We start from the raw sequence: 20,520 nt of genomic DNA, 5'->3' as shown, positions 1-20,520 counted from the left end.
GAAGTCCACTGGAAAGTGACTCCCTTATGTGTTAACGCGTGCAGGGGTTTTGCAATAGACGCATAGTCTCGCACAAACCGGCGATAATAGCCACTGAACCCTAGGAAGGTCCTGAGTTGCCCTACCGTCCGTATGGGCGGCCACTGTTCAATGTCCCGGATCTTCGCCGGGTCCGTCTGGACACCGTCAGCGGTGACCACATGCCCCAAGAAGTTTACTTTCTCCCGGAAGAGAAAGCACTTCGAAGGTTTTAGCCGCAGGTTCGCTGCCCGGAGGCGAGCAAAAATCGCCTTGAGGCGGTCCAAATGTTCCGGAAATGTACGTCCAAAAACAATGATGTCGTCTAGATAGACCAGACAAGTTTGCCATTGTAGTCCTTTAAGGACTGCACCCATCAAGCGCTGGAATGCGCTAGGTCCATTACACACACCGAAGGGCATAACCGTAAATTGGTAGTGTCCATCAGGTGTGGAAAAAGCCGTTTTTTCCTTGTCCTCTGGCTTCATAGGTAACTGATGGTACCCAGAGCATAAGTCCAACGTAGAGAAGTACTTCGCTCCCCCCAACGCATCAAGAGTATCATCCATCCGCGGAAGGGGAAACGGGTCCTTGGTCGTGCAGTCATTCAACCGCCTGTAATCTACACAAAACCGTGTAGAGCCATCCTTCTTCCCCACCAGCACGATGGGTGCCGACCAAGGGCTCGTGGAATCCTCCACGATCCCCTGATCTCGCATTTTGTCCACAATGTCTCTGGCTGTGGACCTGTTGGTCCAAGCCATACGCCGCGCCGGTTGGTAGACCGGTGCAGCCCCATTAGTTTCAATGCCATGAGCCATGACATGTGTCCGTCCGAGTTCAGTTGCGTCCAATGCAAACACGTCCCTGTGGTCTTCTACCACTGCCCGCAGCTGTTCCAACTCGGTTGGACACATGCCATCCGTACCAACATGTAGAGCCTCCCACAATTCGGCGGACGACGGTGCGTCCTCCCAGTGGTCCATGTTTGGGACAGTTTCCGTGTCATCAGCAGCCGGAAAAACCGTCTGTACAGTCTCGAAAGGACACAATGTGCCCACAGAGACATCCCTTTCAACGATCACCTGTTCGTCTGAACAGTTGATCAGACGTATTGGGACCACCCCTCCCTTCGGGGAAGTGATCGTGTACGCCGCCAAAACCCCAAACTCCTCTCCTAGGCTCGGATCAGGTTCGGTTAGGTAGCCTTGACCCGGGTTAATTCCCAGGTCGCTCGGTAAAGACGCCCATGCCACCATCTCGTGTTGAGGTGGTATTGTCACACGCTTCCGTAAGGACAGAGGTATCCGTTCTGGTTTGACGGTATGAACCGTGGCCTTGTCTGCTGAAAAATTCAGATTTTGTCCATCAGACTGTATCTTGCAGGGAATTTTCGCCAGAACATCACGTCCCAACAAACATTCTTGATGCAAATGGTTTACAATCCATATTTCGTGCAAGCACGTAGCCTGTCCAATCTCCAGTGTTACAATACTGGTTCCAACAATCTGGAGAGCATCCCCTCCAGCGCCAAATACCGGGTTATCCGGAGGAGGGAGTATATCCTCCTGCTCGATATCGAATTCGCCTAATCGTCGTGCCGCAAGCAAGCTTACTGACGCACCTGTGTCCACCAACATGTGGATTTTCCGTCCGTTAAGCAACCCTGGCACCGTCATACCTGAGGTCTCCCGTTTCCGGGAACCACCGGCGGATGGGCCTGGTTTGGGATCTGGGCAATGTGCGGCCAAGGGCTGATCCCGCGCCCCGGTCACTGTCCGTTTCCCGCCTGGTGTCGGTTTGGTGCACCACCCCGTGTTCTGTTAGAACACTCATATGCCTTATGGCCCTTCTCCCCACATGTAAAGCACGACCCCATAAATGGTCCGCGTGCTCGGTTTCCTCGGTTTTCCATGCGATCTAGCCTTTCGGCCAGTTGGTCCAGAGTACGTGACATACGACTCCAGGGTTCCTCCCGGGTTGCCGCAGCCACTAACATAGGAGGGTTATCTTCCTCCAATATCCTAGCATGACGGGGTATACCCATGTCGTGTGAATCCCACACCCTTTCGAGGTGTAGTGCCTGCTGTTCAGCCGCCTGTACGGTGACTGGAGCTAATTCTAGGAGCCTCGTTCTGAGCCTGGCCGGTGTCATGGCCTCGATGAACTGGTCGCGGACCAGTTCCTCCCTCAAGTCCTCTGTGGCTGTCGGGTAAGCCCGAGTCACCAGCTTACGTAATTCGTCCGTGACTAACGGAATGGCTTCGCCTGGGCCTCGTCTCAGAGCTCTAAACTGCGATTTATACTTCGCAGCTTCACTTGCCGGCGCAAAGCGCTTTCCCATGTCTTCGCACAGGTGTTGCCAGTTTGACTGGCGGCCCGTCTCCATAGTGGAAAAAAATCGTGAAGGTGTCCCTCTCAGACGCACCCCCAAGAACATAGCCTTTTGCTGATCTTCCCATTGGTTGAGCTCAGCGCAAGATTTGAAGTACGCAAGGTACTCCGGCCATTCCCGGGTCACCCCGTCGAATGCCTCAGGCATAATGACGGGTTTCTCCGGACGTGGTTTTGGAGCAGGTAGGGATCTCTCCCTTCCCGCCAGAGCCTGGCTTGAAGCCTGTTGTTCTACCTGTTCACCGTCAGACATGGTCTTTCAGTAGAGTAGGTCACAACAAAAGAAAGTAGCGCCTGCAGAAGATCTGCTCAATGGTTGCCTCTCAGGTATCCCGAAGGAATGATACCCTTCTGCCCAAAAACTTGGCCTTATATCCCGCTGATCCCGTGCCACGTCCACTGACCTCGTCCGGTACGGGACGATGGGCTCGAGGTCAGCTAGGGGTACCCACGCCTGGGCCGTGCGCCGTGCACTGCGCTCCCATATCTCATGCCTTGTCCACCGTATACGCGTACGCCAATCCTTACAGCTGCTCGCCACGTGACAGTCTCTTCAGAGATATGCACGTCAACCCCTGTGCCTCTCGGTTTTCAAACGCGCCATGTCGCATTTGAAACCGTGTTGCCTCCCAATTCGTTCTCAACCGCACCATGGCGCGCCTGAAGCCGTTTAATTCCTGTGGTTTTGGACGATAAGTCCACTCGTACACGACGTCCCCCTCAACCGGGCTCAGACTCGACCAGAGTGCCTTCTCTCCAATGTGTCCAGTATACTCGTACGACGCCCCCCTCAACCGGGCTCAGGGTCGACCAGAGTTCCTTTTCCCCTACAGTTGGATGCCTAGCACACTCGTACACGACGCCCCCCCTCAACCGGGCTCAGGGTCGATCATAGTGGCCTCTTTCCAAAACGATTTCAAAACGCACCGTGGCGCGCCTGAATCCGTTCAATCCCTCCATCCTTGGATGTCTAGTACACTCGTACACGACGCCCCTCTCATCTCAGGCTCGACCAGAGTGCCTTCTTTCCTAGTCTGGTACACTCGTACACGACGTTCCCCTTCAGCCGGGCTTAGACTCGCCCCGAGTGACCTGACCCGAAAGCTGCCGAGTGATCCTTTTACTTAGTGAGGATCTCCCGGCCCATTGCCTTAGTCCTGTGTGTCCTATTTCGACCAGGAGCACTGATTAGTTCAATTCCTTCCAGTTTTCTTTGGATTCTTGGGTCACTCGGCGTTTCCGCTGAGTGTCCCTGAGCCTGCCGTCTCTAGGACTTGTCATCTCCCTTCCGTGCCTCCCGATACACCGTCCTAAGCCGGTACATGTAGTGTGTTTTACCCGCGTGTGTTGCAACACTTCTCACACATTACACCAGCTGGCGTTCTCGTCAGCCTGTGTGTCCTCTCTTGAATATGCTGTGTCTTAGCCTTGCCTGACTAGAGGACAGCATCTCCATTCATTTCCAGAAAGAAAAGTGAACAACGACCACTTTCATTCTAGTGACTGCATGACCATGAAGAAGTAGTTCAAACTGCAGCTCCTGATATACCACCGGTGATGGCACTGTGTAAAAATATGTTACACACCTATACCCGTTCTTACCGCTGAACCAGCGTGACTCCAGAGACCCAACCCTGTATGTCAATGTGACTGCCGATTATTTATATCCCGAACCAGCCCTCTTGCGAGTACACTACTTGTCGGTTCTAGATATATGCCCAGGTTCCTTGCTTCACGTATCAAAGGCTTATACATGCCGCCAGGTTCTGACCAAACAATCTCAAAAAAATGAGACTTCCCCACAGTGTCGGTCTTAGCCTCCATTCCTCACCATACACGCGATCAGAGCGCAGTCAGGTTTAGATAACAATACTTTTATTGAATTTATATCTGGTCCAATAAAAGTGGCCGCACATTACTGTGGCGCAGACTTGTCGGGGGTAGTCGGCAAGTCTGTAGGCAGTTCCGTGTCGGTACTCTGGTCCTTCTTCGCACTAGGAGACGCCTTGTCCTTCTTAGGCGGCTTACGTGAGTTTTTACGAGTTTTCTTTCTCGGTGGCTCTTCCGACTCCTCTGTGCGGTGACCGGCATGCCGGCCCAATATCCTGAATGATATCAACGACAGGAAGTCCAGGTCCTCCTTTAGTTTTCGCAAGTGTCGCCCTTGGTCGGGGCGACCCACGCCTTCAAACAAAGAAATCGCCCGTTCCAAGGCCTGCCTGGTTGGAGTCTCCCGCCCCTGGCCTGCTTCTTGCGAAAGGGCGTTGAACTCCTCTAGCATTTCCTGTGCCATTCTGGATAAGACAAAAAAAGCCACACCAGAAAAAGAACCGAGGATTAGTTCACATTGAGTGACGGATCCTGGTCACAGCACCAATTGTCATGACCCGACCCCAAGGGTCAGTCAAAAGCCTGCGTTGCGAACAACACCAAATAGGACCGCCACGAAGTGTGAGCAAGACCCAGAATCCCAAGTGCACAATATATGCACGCCATCACTCAACAGCCCACCAAGAGTTCCGTTTCCAAGGACATACCTTGTAGATAGGTCAGAGGTAAAGAGGAGAAAGAGGAGATCAAGATTGAAGCAGTACCGGAGCGAGAGGACGAACGTATAAAAGACAGGGACTTATATTCATAACAATAACTAACAACAACCAATCAGAGCACACATACTGTACTCACTAATCATATTAGACGGCGGGACAAGGGGACAAGTAACGGACAAAGCTAGATTCATAATGATTGAACGTCTCATAACGGCGGGATACAACATGCAAGAATGGAAGAAGATACTAGTTAATAGACTATGACAGTTGACAAGGCGCGAGATTATGCAGCATCGTAGTAGTTGTATGATTATGTACAATGTAGTATTAAAGTGCGTATAAAGGCTACGTAGTAGTAATGTCTAATGATGTAGTGAGTAGTAATGACGTAGTGAATAGAAAAGATGCGGTAAGTTACCGTACTGTGCACATGCGGTGCTGGCGCGACTCGTACCCGTCAGTCAGCTGAGCGCTTGTCAGCTGGTGCTGGCCCCTCGTCTGCCAGATTGCTAGGATGGCTGTGCGTCGTCGACCTCGGGTCACGACACACTTATTGGCACACCAGTTCTTGCACCTGCACCCTTAGGACTCCAAGGACCCAATGGCGCATGTGCCCGATGTTGGGAAAACACCAGTCCAATTTCACTCTGTAATGACTACTGTCAATAAAACTAATAACTAATACTAAACTAAAACGGATAATTATTGCTTTTTTTTGCAAAAGGAATGTCTTCGCTAAAGATTTGCCGCACGGAAAATCGAATATTTGCATGTCCAGTACGGTACCAGTAATCTAATTTGTTTTAACCCTGAAACTCGCACCTCTAAAATATTATATTTCATCGCTAATTGGTTCTGATTCAGAAATGGATAAATTTGTTAGCCGCTAAAACTATCCTCTTTACAGTACTGGGAGTACTACAACTGACAGTAAGACACTTAAGAGAGCATGTCTGAGAATACCAAAGTATGTGTGCAAGTGGATCTCTCCGATTTCGCTCAAAATTTGCAGGTAGATTCCCTTTGTGGTGTGGATCGACTGTGCAAAGCCCTGGAAAAGGTTTCTGAAGGGAACTTTGATTTTTGCATACCCCTCAAAAATGGCCGAAATATCACATTATTTATGGGTCTAGAAACGAGTCACGCCACAGCGTATACGAACAAGCTATGAACAAAACTCCATCAAGCCAACATTGCCTCACCTTAGAAGAGTTCCTGGAGCAGTATCGCTTAGCCACGCCAGCATCCCAGAAGACGAGGTCCATCACCCCCTGACGCCACAGATGATTGTCTTGAAAATAGCCAATTTACAAGCGCTGGCAAAACAGCCAGATACGTCCTCAATTGGCCAGAACTATACACCGGCAGATAGTAGAACTCCTCTTCTAGCGCTGAGGACATGTCCCCCATCTTCCTTTTGGGGTTTCTTGAAATAAACTTTTTTGAATGTTTCCACTCGACCATGCTGAAATACGGCCAAAGTCATACCTGCGCAGGAAAGCTCACCCCTCCGCGACGTCTCCTCAGCAATTTCTACTCCAACACTACTACCAAGGCCGCAGAACAAAGTGAAGTGTTGACTCTGACAAGGAAAAGCAGCGGTGATCACTTGTCACTCCAAACGACAAGCTTCTCGTTGCGCCATCCAATTATTTTTTGTGCGACTGTTGATGCAAAAGTGACTGAAGGCCTGAGCGCAGTTTTTGAATTTTATTGCAAGATGCACGGTGAAATCACGTGCCTTGTGACGCAAGAATGCCAAGTCGCGTGGCCCACGGCTCACGAGATTTCAGAGTCACCTTCGTAAGTACAGTGCGCTTGTTACTCGCCTTCAACGCCCGTTGGTCTGGAAGTGATCACACTTGTGTTGTTACTGCGCTCATGCTCAAGAACACGCTGGGAGTGTTGTAGGCCTACGAACCGGGACTTTCCCTGACCATGTAGGTCGAAGACCAGTGAAATATTGATGAAATCACATTCTTTATGACGTAAGAAATCTCTCATGCAGTTCACGCGACAAGTGCGTGCAGTCAGTGCTACTTGCGTGCCAGTCAACACAGGGACCGAGCTAGCCGCTTTTGTCGAGCATCGACATGAAAACAAGGGACTTTTACTGTTGGACTATGTTCGGGATTGCAGGAGGTAAGTGTGAAAGACAAATAACTCTCCATGCTGTACGGGGCATATTTCAACGGCTTGCTGCCATTGAAACACTATTAGGACAGTTTGTGGGGTACTCAGCAGTTCAAGCAGGAAATGAAGCTCATCTTACCTCTGCCATCATGGTCTGTTCCGAGTAGCGTTCCAGGCACTTTCACGATCGTTGGCCGCGTATCGTGATGCAGGAAGCGTCATCGTACGTCACAGAGCACGCGATCTCACCGTGCATCTTGCAATAAAATTCAAAAACTGCGCTCAGGCCTTCAGTCACTTTTGCATCAACAGTCGCACAAAAAATTATTGGTGGCGCAAGGAGAAGCTTGTCGTTTGGAGTGACAAGTGACCACCGCTGCTTTTCCTTGTCAGAGTCAACACTTCACGTTGTTCTGCGGCCTTGGTAGTAGTGTTGGAGTAGAAATTGCTGAGGAGACGTCGCGGAGGGGCGAGCTTTCCTGCGCAGGTATGACTTTGGCCGTATTTCAGCATGGTCGAGTGGAAAAATTCAAAAAATTTATTTCAAGAAAACCCCAAAAGGAAGATGGGGGACATGTCCTCAGCGCTAGAAGAGGTGTTCTACTATCTGCCGGTGTATAGTTCTGGCCAATTGAGGACGTATCTGGCTGTTTTGCCAGCGCTTGTAAATTGGCTATTTTCAAGACGATCATTTGTGGCGCCAGGGGGTGATGGACCTCGTCTTCTGGGATGCTGGCGTGGCTAAGCGGTACTGCTCCAGGAACTCTTCTAAGGTGAGGCAATGTTGGCTTGATGGAGTTTTGTTCATAGCTTGTTCGTATACGCTGTGGCGTGACTCGTTTCTAGACCCATAAATAATGTGATATTTTGGCCATTTTTGAGGGTATGCAAATTTCAAGGTTCCCTTCAGAAACTTTTTCAAGGGCTTTGCACAATCGATCCACACCCCAAAGGCAACCTACCTGCAAATTTTGAGCGAAATCGGAGAGATCCACTTGCACACATACTTTGGTATTCTCAGACATGCTCTCTTAAATGAGAATAATGGATAATAGTAATTAATTAATAATTGTACTCAGATGGAGAGCCAAGTTATGTTATCTTATTTCTATAACTTAGAACCTTCCAAGTTGGAACTACGGTAGCTTATTTTGAGTGCTCCTCGTACATTTTTGATCGTGATAGAAATTCTCAGACCAAAGTCAGGTGGCCGTACCGTTTTCTTGTGCCTTTTTTAGTTGTTTCGTCTTGTATCTATGTCAGTATCGTGATGGTGAAATGGAGGGGGTGATTTACTTCCTCTGGGCTTCGTTCGGTCGACTTTGCGTCGTCCTCGTTGAAAAGTGATGCTGAAAAAAAAGGTCGATTTATAGCAAAATTATGTTGATTTTGAATGTACGTGATGACATGCGATTGCTGGCTATGAGGCTGTTGGAGTGTGCATCCTAGATGTGCTAGAGCTGTTAGCCAGTTAGTTGTAGAACGTCAGTACTGTCGGTCAGTGTCGTGCAATGGTATCGCGTGAGCTGATTGTTTAGTAACTGGTGGTGTTAGTGGACAGTATAGCGTAGCTTGTAGTTCCTTGGTCTTTCTCTTTTGTATAATTAATAATTATTAGGGCTGAAACGATCGTGGATTTTCACGTATCGATTACTCTTTAGCTTAACGATCGAGTACTCGATTATAATCAGAGTCATAATTCTGTGCAAACACTACTCTGTTTCCACAAACTATGCCTTCATAATACCAACAAATCTGTATTAGTGAAAGGGTAGCTCCGAAACATGGCAGTTTTGAAGTCAATTTAACCTCAGAACATGAACCATACCCCTGGCAACTGCATACTCCCAGCGGAAACTGATTCAAACTTCACAAAACGAGGGTTTACAGTACTTTCTGGACACAAATTTAAAAAACGCAAAATAATCGTAATCGGTAATCTAAACGATTGATCGATCGTTAGAGTTATCAAACAAGTACTCTATTATTCGGTATAATCGTTTCAGCCCTAATAATTATTATAAATAAGCGACGAGGAGACAATAATTTAATGATTGCAATGAATAATAATTAGTTCCGCGGTCATGCCACACAGCAAAGAAGTCTAAAAGAGGTTTAATCAAAATCGATTTTCTTGTCACTCTCATCAGTGGATTTTCCTGACTGAAGAATAATAGTGTACAGCAGAGGAAAAAATGATTTTTGGAGTGATACAATTATACAAAAAAGGCTCAAAAAAGGAGCGTGAACAACGACTTGAGATAATAGTTGTGAGCCATATACGTTAACACAAAAATAAGCAATGTGTGAACTTACGAATAATAACTTGAGTGCTACTACATGCTTCTTATGCCTACACAGAACTGACTTATACAGACGAATACACACAGCTTCAAGCACCCGAAATTGTCGAGCATATCGTGCGCGACAAAGTACGGTGAAACACAGACTTCTGATTATCACCATCTTCATCCAGCTCCTCCGTCCCGACGCTGCCGTCGTCGCCAATCTCATCATGACCGTCCGTATCACCTCCTGTCCATCTCATCATCCAGTTCATCGTCATATTCCTTGTTGATTCTCTCTGTTTTTCCTTGTTACTCCATTGTTCAGTTGACTCCGCCTTTTGACTCCTCCTTTGAACAGTACATTTGGTCTCTCCCTCAGGAACAGCAAAGGTCACTTTAGTTCCATATTAGAGAGGTTCCGGGGTACGATTTTCCGTGCTAAAATCTGTAAGGGCGCTACGGATTTTTTCGAGGCGTGCTCCATACGATTTTTTGGCACAGAGAATCCGTGCGGACTGGCTTTCATATGAATCATGGTTCGTATGGAGATTTTGCGTCATCGGGTGCAGATAGATTTTTCGCACCCAAATTTGATACGAGAAACATCGATTTTCCGCGGGAGGTTTTAATTTCGGTAACAATGTTCAAAATAACAAAGCATAGCGCGGGAAGGTGGCGTGTTTGCGATCGTAACCTTGGCAATGACGGCAAACACACAAGTTCCGTACTCTGGAACATTTCACTGCTCGAAAACGACGTACAAAAGATGCGTAGAAACTCCTCCATGTCATCTAATTATCCACTGATGATGAGAGTAAACTAATATTTACCTTTTTGAGGATGAAGGACCAATATATCGATATATTTTTAGGTGCTTGAAGTCGCTCATATGTTGCTGAGAGGAGTATGATCTGATTCTTCGTCAAGGTGAGACATGTCGCTGTCGATCCACTTCGGTCCCGTGGAGAACCGGCCACATTTGAGTATACACAGAGAATGCGTCGATCGAGAAATTATTTGGAATTTGAAACTAAAGGCCGATTCACAATACAACTTTCTGCGATGCGACTTGCGACATATGCGACGAGCTGCGGCAGCGACACACGGTTCACAATATTCTTCATGTTTGCGACGGCCTCATGCGCACAAGTAGTACTATGCACGTGCACTGCACGTGCACCCAGGGTCGCAACTGTACTCCATTTGTGTATGTCGCGTGTCGCATGTCGCAAAAGTTGAACTTTCTTCAACTTCTGCGACAGGTGCATTGCGACGGCTTGCGACAGCTCGGGACAGGCAGTTTCTTGTCGCAACTGTCGCAAATCGCGTGTCGCGTCTCAGAAAGTTGTATTGTGAATCGGCCTTAACTTGTTACTTTGTTGAGCATACTAGAAAACTGAAAACTGTAGCAGAATAGCAAAAATAGCAAAATATCAATTGTGCACTCATAACCATGTTTAAAACAATTACAATGAAACAAGTCCAGAACGTTTTCGTGTGACTATCATCAGTGGAACATCGTCACATAGTAAGAATCACTAAAACTACCAGTTATATAGCTAGAGTAATATGAAAAGAAGCGTGAGAATGCAGCACAGCTTGCGGTTATGCATAATGCGTGTAGCGTGAACGTTTGCAGTGTATCTGAGAATGGTAGCAGTAGATGAATGTGGCAGGTGTGAGTGCGTGTGGACAAACCTGGTGAGTGCGTATTATTTGAAAAGTGTGAGTGCTACAACATTTTCTTTTTGCTTGCATAGAACAGGGTCACATAATACGCACTCACCAGTAATGAAATAAACTAGGTGGGCACTCATATCACAATCTTAGCAACAATTGAAAGTTTTCTGAACGATATCTTGCCACAATTATCAATGTAATTCATGACTGATGGAAATGATGAAAGTACAAGTTGCATGACAGTTGCGGGAAGAGGAGTATAGAAGCAGAGTGTGCAGCAATGATGAAAACCCAGGTGATCTGTTACATGTACTAGGAGAGTTGAGCTTGACAGGTGAAGGTGGTAATGATGATGAGGATGATGATGATGATGATGATGATGATGGCGAGCAGGACGGTTGTGCTTTGGGGCCCGGCGGAGGCAGAGGCAATGAGAAGAAGTGATTGTTCAAGTATATCAACAACATTATACGTAATGAATGGCCAGATTCTACAAAACGTTTCTTCAGAATTCCCAAACTTCATTGCAGCGCATTTCTTGCACTTGAAAACACCGCTAATTCGGCAACAGGCTCTCAGCTGCACCAAATAAATAACTTTGCCAATATTTCGCGCTGAAAAGTTATTTATTTGGTACAGCTGAGAGCCTGTTGCCGGAAGGGCGGTGTTTTCAAGTGCAAGATTCTACAAAATCTTCTTTTTTACTGTACTGTGTCAGCGAAGGATGTACCCAACACCGCGGAGGCAGAGCGAAATAGAGAACAACAAGGACAATCAAGGCTTGTTTGGTGCTACTTCAAGTTTCATGCTCTCACAATCATCAGCCCCCCCCCCCTCTGTTACCTGATGATTGCGAGAGTGTGAAACTTGAAGTAGCAGCAAACAAGCCTTGACTATCCTTGTTGTTCTGTACTCTACTGTATGTATGATTTTCAGGACGGTGAGGAAGACAGCCACCATGAGGCTGTGCATGTTGCTGATGGTCGTTGACATCATGCGCACCTTCTTCTAATTGTTTCGTTTTTCAAAGAGTATGATAGGCAAGCTCTTGTTATTCCTGCACTACTTAACTTATGACCCATACGACAAGTTAGCTGAAATTGGTATGCTAATTGCAAGAGTACATACTCCCACTCCTGCCATTGATGTCAATCTGTTGCAGTTTTGGAAATGACCATGTGCTGAAGGGTTTGCGTAATTTGTATTCACCGAGGCATGTTGATTTGTTGCCATGCATACGTGTGTGTGTGTGTGTGTGTTTGTGTGTGTGTGTGTGTGTGTGTGTGTGCGTGTGTGTGTGTGTGTGCGTGTGTGTGTGTGCGTTTGTGTGTGCATGTGTGTGTGTGTGTGTGTGCGTGTGCATATGTATGTGTGTGTATGTGTGTGTGCGTGTTTGCATGTGTGTATGCGCGCTGGTATGTTGTTGTGTGTGTGTGTGTGTGTGTATGTGTGTGTGTGTGTGTGTGTGTGTGTGTGTGTGTGTGTGTGTGTGTGTGTGTGTGTGTGTGTGTGTTCTGGTCTGGTGTCCTTCATTTGACTTTGTTTGACTGGAGAAGTGGATATTCCTAATGGAAAGTCAAGCTTAACCGGTGGTCAAGTGGCAGGCCTAGTCATAGGCACCTTGCTGCTGGTCGCATTGATTGGAGGCATTGTGTTCACTCTGGTAAAGAAACAGTCTCCTGGATCTGGGTAAGTTCAAGTTGCATCACTTCACTATGTCTCTATAGCATGGGAACGTTGGGAGGATAAAGGTTAACCCTTGCAGCATTAAATGTCAATTATCAGATTTGGGCAGGGTCGGTGGTCTTTTGTGCAGGCGGCACTGCTGAATCTTCGATGGTGGGGACATATCTGCACGCATCACCCACCTTCTTAGCCGAATTTTGTTTAGAGCCCTCTCTCGAAGAGTGACCTCTCTGAAATCGTGCTCCTGTCTCGAATTGTTCCCCTGTCTCGAATAGTGCCTCTGTCTCGAATTGTGCCCCAGTCTCGAATAGTGCCCCTGTCTCGAAAAGTGCCCCTGTCTCGAATAGTGCCCCTGTCTCGAATAGTGCCCCTGCCTCTGAGAGTCAATGATAAAGAATTAAGAAACGAGAGAGCTTGGAAGCTCAGGGTCCTACGCTATGCTTTTTTGCCTTGATGACCTAGACAAAAAAAAGCATACGGATGTTATAAATTCATATAAATGTTTCCTTCTTTTAAGACATAACCTGGGATTCGAACCCGCACTATCGCCCTGCACGCATCCCCCGATACATTTCGCATGCATACTAATTCTTCCAAGTTGGTTCACGTTATGATCTTGAATTTGAAAGCCCTATTTGAATATGCATTGTGGCCGGCCGTCTTTGATGGCACGGTACGGGACAGGTACAGTCGAGGGTAATAAGACACCGTCTACCGCCTTGATGACCTAGGCAAAAAAGGCATAGGGATGTTATAAAATTTTCAATTCTCCTATTTTTTAAGCATAACCTGGGATTCGAACCCGCACTATCGCCCTACATGCATTCCCTCATACACTTCGCATCCATACTCATTCTTCCAAGTTGCTTCAGGTTATGATCTTGCGTTTGAAAGCCCTATTTGAATATTGCGGCCAGCTGTATGTGGCCAGCTGTGTTTGATGGTACGGTACGGTACGGGACAGATACGGGATAGCGCCAGGCGTGACACAAACACACAAACACCAAATTAAAGCTGTGTGGACCTTGGCTAGCGCCAGCCGTTACTGGAGTAACGTCTTCTGCATAGCTACGGGAATTAAAGCTGTGTGGACCCTGGCTAGCGCCAGCCGTTACTGGAGTTACGTCTTCTGCATAGCTACGGGAATTAAAGCTGTGTGGACCCTGGCTAGCGCCAGACGTTACTGAAGTAACGTCTTCTGCATAGCTACGGGAATTAAAGCCTCTGTCGTGCCTGCAGGTACACATCTATATCGCCATACTCTCATACCTTTTTAAAAGTTTTCAGCTTAGAGAGCGTTGTGTAGTCTTGAATATGTTTACCACCAGGTATGCTTCAGCCACCATCTCGCTCCATGTCATTATTATTGTGCTATACATGTATTGTAGTTTTCAGATAATTGTGTTACACGCATGCCATTACTCTGCTGCTATAGTTGAGTATGTCTCTTCCAGTTTTATTCAGTTCCAGTTTTGTCATTTTCTGTGTACTTGATCAATATGTTCTGTAGGAAACATATTTCTATGACAGAGATGAATGCTTAATGACTCCAACTGGAGGTAAGAAAACCCATGAGTTTATGACTGAGTACATGTGATCAGTTCATGCAGCATTTTTTTCCATGTATACTGTAATAAAGTTGCAGACTGCTTCGTCAGAAATAGTCGGGGCAGGGAATTATTATTATTTTATTATTTATTCTTCTTTTACTAGGGAATTCCCAACAGGCGTCAGCGCCTTTTTACAGGGAACCCTAGGTATAATTTGATGGATGAGCGAAATTCAGCTGGTGAACTAGACATGCGGCAAGCCGGTGGAAGTGTATTCCACCTGGCAGCGCCCAAATAAGAAATTGCACTAAAGCCATATCGGGTGTTAGCGGGGGGCAGAACAAGAGCAGCAGAGACTTGGCCACGGGTGGTGGCTGCAGTGCGAGCACCATGGGCGCGCAAGGTAAAGCGGTCTCGCAGAAGAGGACTAGCAAGTCCATTCAGGCAGCGGTAAACAAATACATAGGTTTTGAAGTTGAGGCGTTTCTCAAGGGCGTACAAGTTAGTATGACTGTATAGAAGAGTGGTGGGAGTCATTCTATCCAACGAAAATATTCTCTTTAATGCTACGCGGCTGGCAGTAAGAAGCTTGTCATATAGGGCTTGTGATAAGCAATGAATATATGCAGTGCTGCCAAACTCAAATGTGGACTGAATGATCGATAAATAGAAAAGTCGTTTGCCAAAAATGCTGATATTCTGCTTTGCGTGGACAAATGCTCCAACCTTCCTATTGACATTTGCACATACTGCATCCACTTGGGTTGAGAAAGACAGATGTTCGTCAACCAGTATTCCTAAGTACCGAGCGTAAGCAGATGGGACTATGGAAGTGCCCCGGCAGGTGACTGCGGTGCCAGGTGGCAGCTCCGTGCTCGGTCGCCTGAGCAGGACAAACTGAGTCTTGGAGGGGTTTAACACCAATCCCTTCTGATCTAGGTAGCGGTCCAGAGCGGCAAGGTCAGCACTCAGCTGGGTTGTGATGATCTGGATGGACTTGTGCCTGATATAGAGTGTGATATCATCGGCATAAAGTTGATTTAATGCATGTTGGAAGCACTGTGGTGCGTCACGGGTGTAAATGCAAAATAGCAATGGGCCGAGCACGGAGCCTTGTGGGACGCCTCTTGTGCAAGGGCGGGCCCCACTTAGCTGTTGTCCTACTCTTACTCGCTGGACGCGTCTGGTCAGGTAGCTTGCAAACCAAGCAAGTGCAGTGTCAGCAATGCCAAGCATCTTCAACTCGTCAATGAGCTCTTGATGCTTAACTCGGTCAAAAGCTTTGCTCATATCTGCAAACACTATGCCGCAGTACTCGTTGTTATCAAGGGCTTGGAGCCATTCGTCGACCACTAGCGCTAGGCAGTCCTCACACGAGCTGTTGGTACGGTAGGCAAATTGATTGTCAGGCACGTACATGATGTTGTGTAACTTAAAGAATGCAATCAGCTGCTCCAAGACAACTCGTTCTAATATCTTGCTGCATATGGGCAATAATGAGACTGGTCTGTAATTAGTAGAGCTTTCTGCATCGCCTGATTTGAAAACTGGGCTGACTGTGGCATTCTTGAAAATATCTGGTACGCACCCTGTGCTCAGAGATTTATTGATAATATCAGTGAGAGAAACTGCTATGGAATCACGACCATGCTTCAGTACGGCTGGTAAGACGTTGTCAGAGCCAGGTGACTTACTTGTGTTTGTTGCTTTGAGCAGTGTGGTGATGTGCGCCACAGTTACGGGTCGAAAATGGGACAGTCGAGCAGCAGTAGTTGGCTGTTGGGTGGCTGGGCGTAAACATATGTCAGCAGGCCGGCTTGGATCGTGCACTATGTTAGCAAATGTCTCTGTCAGACTACTGAGAGATGCAATTGGCTGATTTCTTACTTTCCGCCTGCCAGACAGACTGTTAAGAAGAGCCCACTGACCTCTAGGATTTCGTCGGAGTGCCGAGAACTGGTGCATCAGGAAACGGGATTTCAGTCTCCTACTCAGAAGCGTCCCCTCACGTCTGACAGAACGATACTGTTGCTTAAGAACCATATTCCCAGGCTGCGAAAGGACTCTACGATGCAGAGTAGTTCTGCGCTGCAGCAGTTTCCGTAACTCTGGTGTTGCCCACGGTTGAGGCTTAGGTTTGGGACAGAGGGGTAGTCTAACTTGTTTAGATGGAGCATGCGTATCAGTAACAGCAGCAATAGACGTTAGAAGATGGCAAGTTTGACTGTCCAATGTTGAAAATGAGGATGAGTCCTCGAGCATATTATTCAGGTCAGCATTAAACTGAGAGTAGTTGATAGTAGCTATTCCTGGTTTTCTCACAACCTTAGTTCTCTGGGTTTCTGGGGGCTTCCATTCCGGTATTACAATATCAAGGCGGACTAGGTGGTGATCAGTAAGATCTGACATGGGAATGATCGTTGGATTGGGCAATGGAAAGGTAGTGTTCAACAGAGCCAGGTCAAGACACGTGTTTGACGGCGCTCTAGTTGGTGCGTGGACAATGTTCTGCAGCTGGTGCTCTGCACAAAGCTTAAGTAGATGCTGATTATGATGTAGAGTCGGTTGTAAGATGTCCGTGTTCAAGTCTCCCAGAACTAGCAGGTCAGAGCTGTCCACGAAAATGCCATCCAACTGGGCACTGTACTGCTCCCAGAATTCTGTACCAGAGCTCGGTGGGCGGTAGACTGAACTCACGAGGAGCTTACACGCATCTGGCTCCCGTGCAATGCGAACTGACACAAACAACGACTCCAGATGTGTGTTGGATGCGGGCATGATGAGACGAGCGCGGAGACTAGACATGACGTACAAGCACACACCTCCGCCCCTTAGGTTCCTGTCGTTCCGATATATCCGATATCCAGGGATGTTCAGCAGGGAATCTGATACTGAGCTGTCTAGCCAGGTTTCATTAATTGACATGATGTGAATTTTATTGGCATGCAGGATATGATGGATTTCATGAACTTTGTTTCGTAGACTGCAGATGTTTACATGAGCAACTTTGAGGACGGCGCGGTTGTCTGGCTGGGGGTTCCCTGATATGTCCGATTGGGCAGACAGCAGATCCTGGATGGCATTGTCAGAGAGAGGTGTCCCTTTGTCATCCAATATGACGTCATAAGGCAGAGAGCACTTGACCTTTTTGGCTCGAAGTTGCTTATACTTCAGTAGTACTGCCTTCCGCTTCGTTTGCTGTTGTCGAGTCAGGTCGTTGTTGACGTACACATCATGTCCATTCACTTTCAGGCCAAGGCGATCCTTGTACGCTGACGCCTTGAGGCGCTTGTTTCCAAAGCGTACTCTGACAGGAGCTGGACCTGGCGCTGGAGTCTCATGTTCAGTAGCGCGTGGGCGCAAACGTTCGACTTCCAGCAGGTCAGAGGTCGAACATTTGAACAGAGTACTGCAATGCAGGGATAGGGTTTCATTCCATGATGCAGGCAGTCCTCGTACTATGACGCTGGTAGTACGGTTGGACCTCTCAACCTCCTCTGCAATGATGTCGGAGAGGTTGTATGGTTCGAGTTGAACTACCGGTCCTGCATTTGCCGCGTCAGAGGTCAATGGTGCACTGACTGGTCCGCCTTGCACTGCTGTATTGCTGGCGTCGTCTGTCAAAAACCGTACCGTGGCGGCAAGGTCCGTCTTTTCCCGCTCCAGATCACCAAGTCTTGCCTTCAGAGCTGTCACCTCCGTGGTTAGGTCTGCAACCTGTGTCACCAGGTTTGCCAGCCGTTCGTCTAACAACTCGGACATACACGTCGTAAATTCCTTCATCATGTCCACGGGGGCCTCATGATTTCCTGAAGACAACGAGGCACTGTACGAACCTCCTGTAGCTGTGCGCAGGGCAGCGGGAGGGGTGATTGCCTTCCTTCGACGTGACTCCAAAGCGGTGGGGGTGCCTGAGCCGCGGCTTAGGTTAGAACTACCTTTTGCAGACATATTTGCAGCCATACTACATACGTATACACTTCTCTAACTAACTACTACCTACACGTATTTAACTACCTAGTACCTACCCTTCTCCAGACCGGCCTGCTGCCGGCTGGCTACTACAAAACCTGCGAAAACTACGGAGCTCGAAAAAGCTAACTCATTGTTGTCTGGCCATGTCTGCATCGATTATACTCCTAATTGCACTAATAAAATTGCTTTCTCCACGCCGACTCTTTATATGGAATCATGCACCCCATTTGCCACTCTACGTCGGTTATTTGTAATTGTATTTATCTAGAGATAGTCGGCATGCTCATATATACCGGCAGACAAAGGAGAAAGAGACAGAGAGAGAGACAGACATACAGACAGAAATACAGATGAACAGATGGACGGACAGAGAGAGAAAGAGAAAAAGAAAAAGAAAGTGAGTGATAAAGAAAATGAAGCCAGAATTTACACTTAGGGTGCAGAATCAGCAAGGACATTCTTACCCAGCTCAAGTTCACACTACCACAAGAACGTATGGAGCGGTGGGGAATTGTGGCAAACCACACATGAAGGGATTGCAGTACCAGAATGAACACGGGATGAAGTTATCAGTCCTCTTGCGACTTGAACAGACACAGCACTTTGATATGCTTCTTTTGTCGACATAGCTCTTGCTTCAAACTGCGTATGTACAGCGCTTCCAGAGAGGGCACGCACACGCGCGCGCACACACACACACACATACATACACACACACGCACACACTACTACTACTACTATTGACAGCTGCCAGAAATGGCCACGCCGCTCCCCAAAGGGAGGTACTGTCAGAGAGGTTAGGGGAGAGGTAGGCAGTGCTTCAAATGGCGCTCCAGGTCCTGTCGCCTCCGAAACTGGCGACACACACACACACACACACACACACACAAGAGTATGTACAGCGCTTCCAGAGGGGCACGCACACCTCAGACCTCAGACATGCCCATTGCGGGAGCGATGATAGCGAACAGCTATGTTTTAGACATAGCAACTTGTGCTGGGATTACACCATTCAACAGCTTGCAAGGCTGATGAATTGACCGCCACTATTTTTAGCCTGGTATCCACCACACAGCTGTTTGAAGTGACTTTTTCTGGCCAGTGAATCCCTATTTTTCATTTTTCCATTTTTTTCTTTTTTTCTTTTTTTTTCTTTTTCTACACACACACCACACCACATACTCCGGCATACACTGGCTGTTGGTAACCACCCAGGAGAATGAAAGAAAAGTCAGGAAGAGTCTGAGAAAGAGAAGAAAGACGTGTGTGACCATAATCGTCGGGAATTGAACCCGCAACCTATCGATTGGAAATCGCTGCACATACCACTGCACCATATGGGACACACACACACACACACACACGCACACACACACACACGAGTGTGCCCACGCGAGCCAGGGTGCGCATGCACATACACACACATGCACACACACACACACACGCACACACACACACACACACACACACACACACACACATATGAGCCAGCGCACACGCACACATGCACACACACACACACACACACACACACACACACACACACACACACACACACACACACATATGAGCCAGTGCACACGCACGCACACAGAACCTTCCAAAGTGTCCCCTCTAAGAGGTGCGAGCAAAGTCCCATTTAGAAGAACTTTTTTGAACTTTGCTCCCGGACTATGTTGATGATGAGGCCATTACAAAAGTTTTCTGAACTGATAAGGGAACTGTGTACCTTTATCATTTCAGATAACTTTTGTAATAATCTGCTTTGCAGAATGATCCGAAAACTCCTATGCGCTGTCATGCTGCTAGTTTGCACTAGTATAGATTTGACAAGCCAACAGGCAACAGCAAGAGTGCATAAACCAGAGTGTGTGTGTGTGCATCCATGTTGCATAAAACTAAGAGTACATAACCCCCCAGAGTGTGCAACGCCTGGTCCAGCTCTGCATAGGGTCTTGGTTGAGCGGAATCGGATCTTTGCGTCATAATACCGTACACTAGGCATCTGAGCGGAACCCGGGGAGTCACGGGTACTCTCGGATTAAAAACAATGGTGCCTTGCCTCGAGACCGGCCTTGCGCTGGTATGGAGTGCACGCATGACATCAGAAGATCCAATTACGATCGACCAAGACCCAATGCAGAGCTGGATCAGGCGTTGCACACTCTGGGGGGTTATGTACTCTTGATAAAACCAATGACGCGGTGATGTTTTTTAGTCTACGTCATCTGAATCATGAATCATAGA

At 47.6% G+C, this 20,520-nt stretch overlaps 1 protein-coding gene and 1 long non-coding RNA gene across 2 annotated transcripts in view; one reads left to right on the top strand and one right to left on the bottom strand.

Moving 5' to 3' along the window:
- LOC135812977 (neurogenic locus notch homolog protein 1-like) overlaps positions 1-20,520 on the top strand; it is a 73,237-nt gene that overhangs the window by 49,015 nt on the left and 3,702 nt on the right. The window contains exons 9-10 of the mRNA XM_065326196.1: positions 12,619-12,751; positions 14,259-14,307. Of these exons, the coding sequence (XP_065182268.1) occupies positions 12,619-12,751; positions 14,259-14,292 (167 nt within the window). The 3' untranslated portion in view covers positions 14,293-14,307. The remainder of the gene's footprint in view (positions 1-12,618; positions 12,752-14,258; positions 14,308-20,520) is intronic.
- On the bottom strand, positions 4,271-5,505 carry LOC135812639 (uncharacterized). Its single transcript, XR_010552887.1, has 2 exons — positions 4,950-5,505; positions 4,271-4,706 (listed from the first exon to the last, which is right to left on the bottom strand). It is a non-coding gene; the product is annotated as an uncharacterized LOC135812639 (long non-coding RNA).

Source organism: Sycon ciliatum, chromosome 3 (assembly GCF_964019385.1).
Source record: "Sycon ciliatum chromosome 3, ocSycCili1.1, whole genome shotgun sequence".
In the NCBI taxonomy this organism is placed as follows: Eukaryota; Metazoa; Porifera; class Calcarea; order Leucosolenida; family Sycettidae; genus Sycon; species Sycon ciliatum.
Note: the sequence above shows the minus strand (reverse complement) of the source record. Positions and strands in the feature narration are given on the sequence as shown.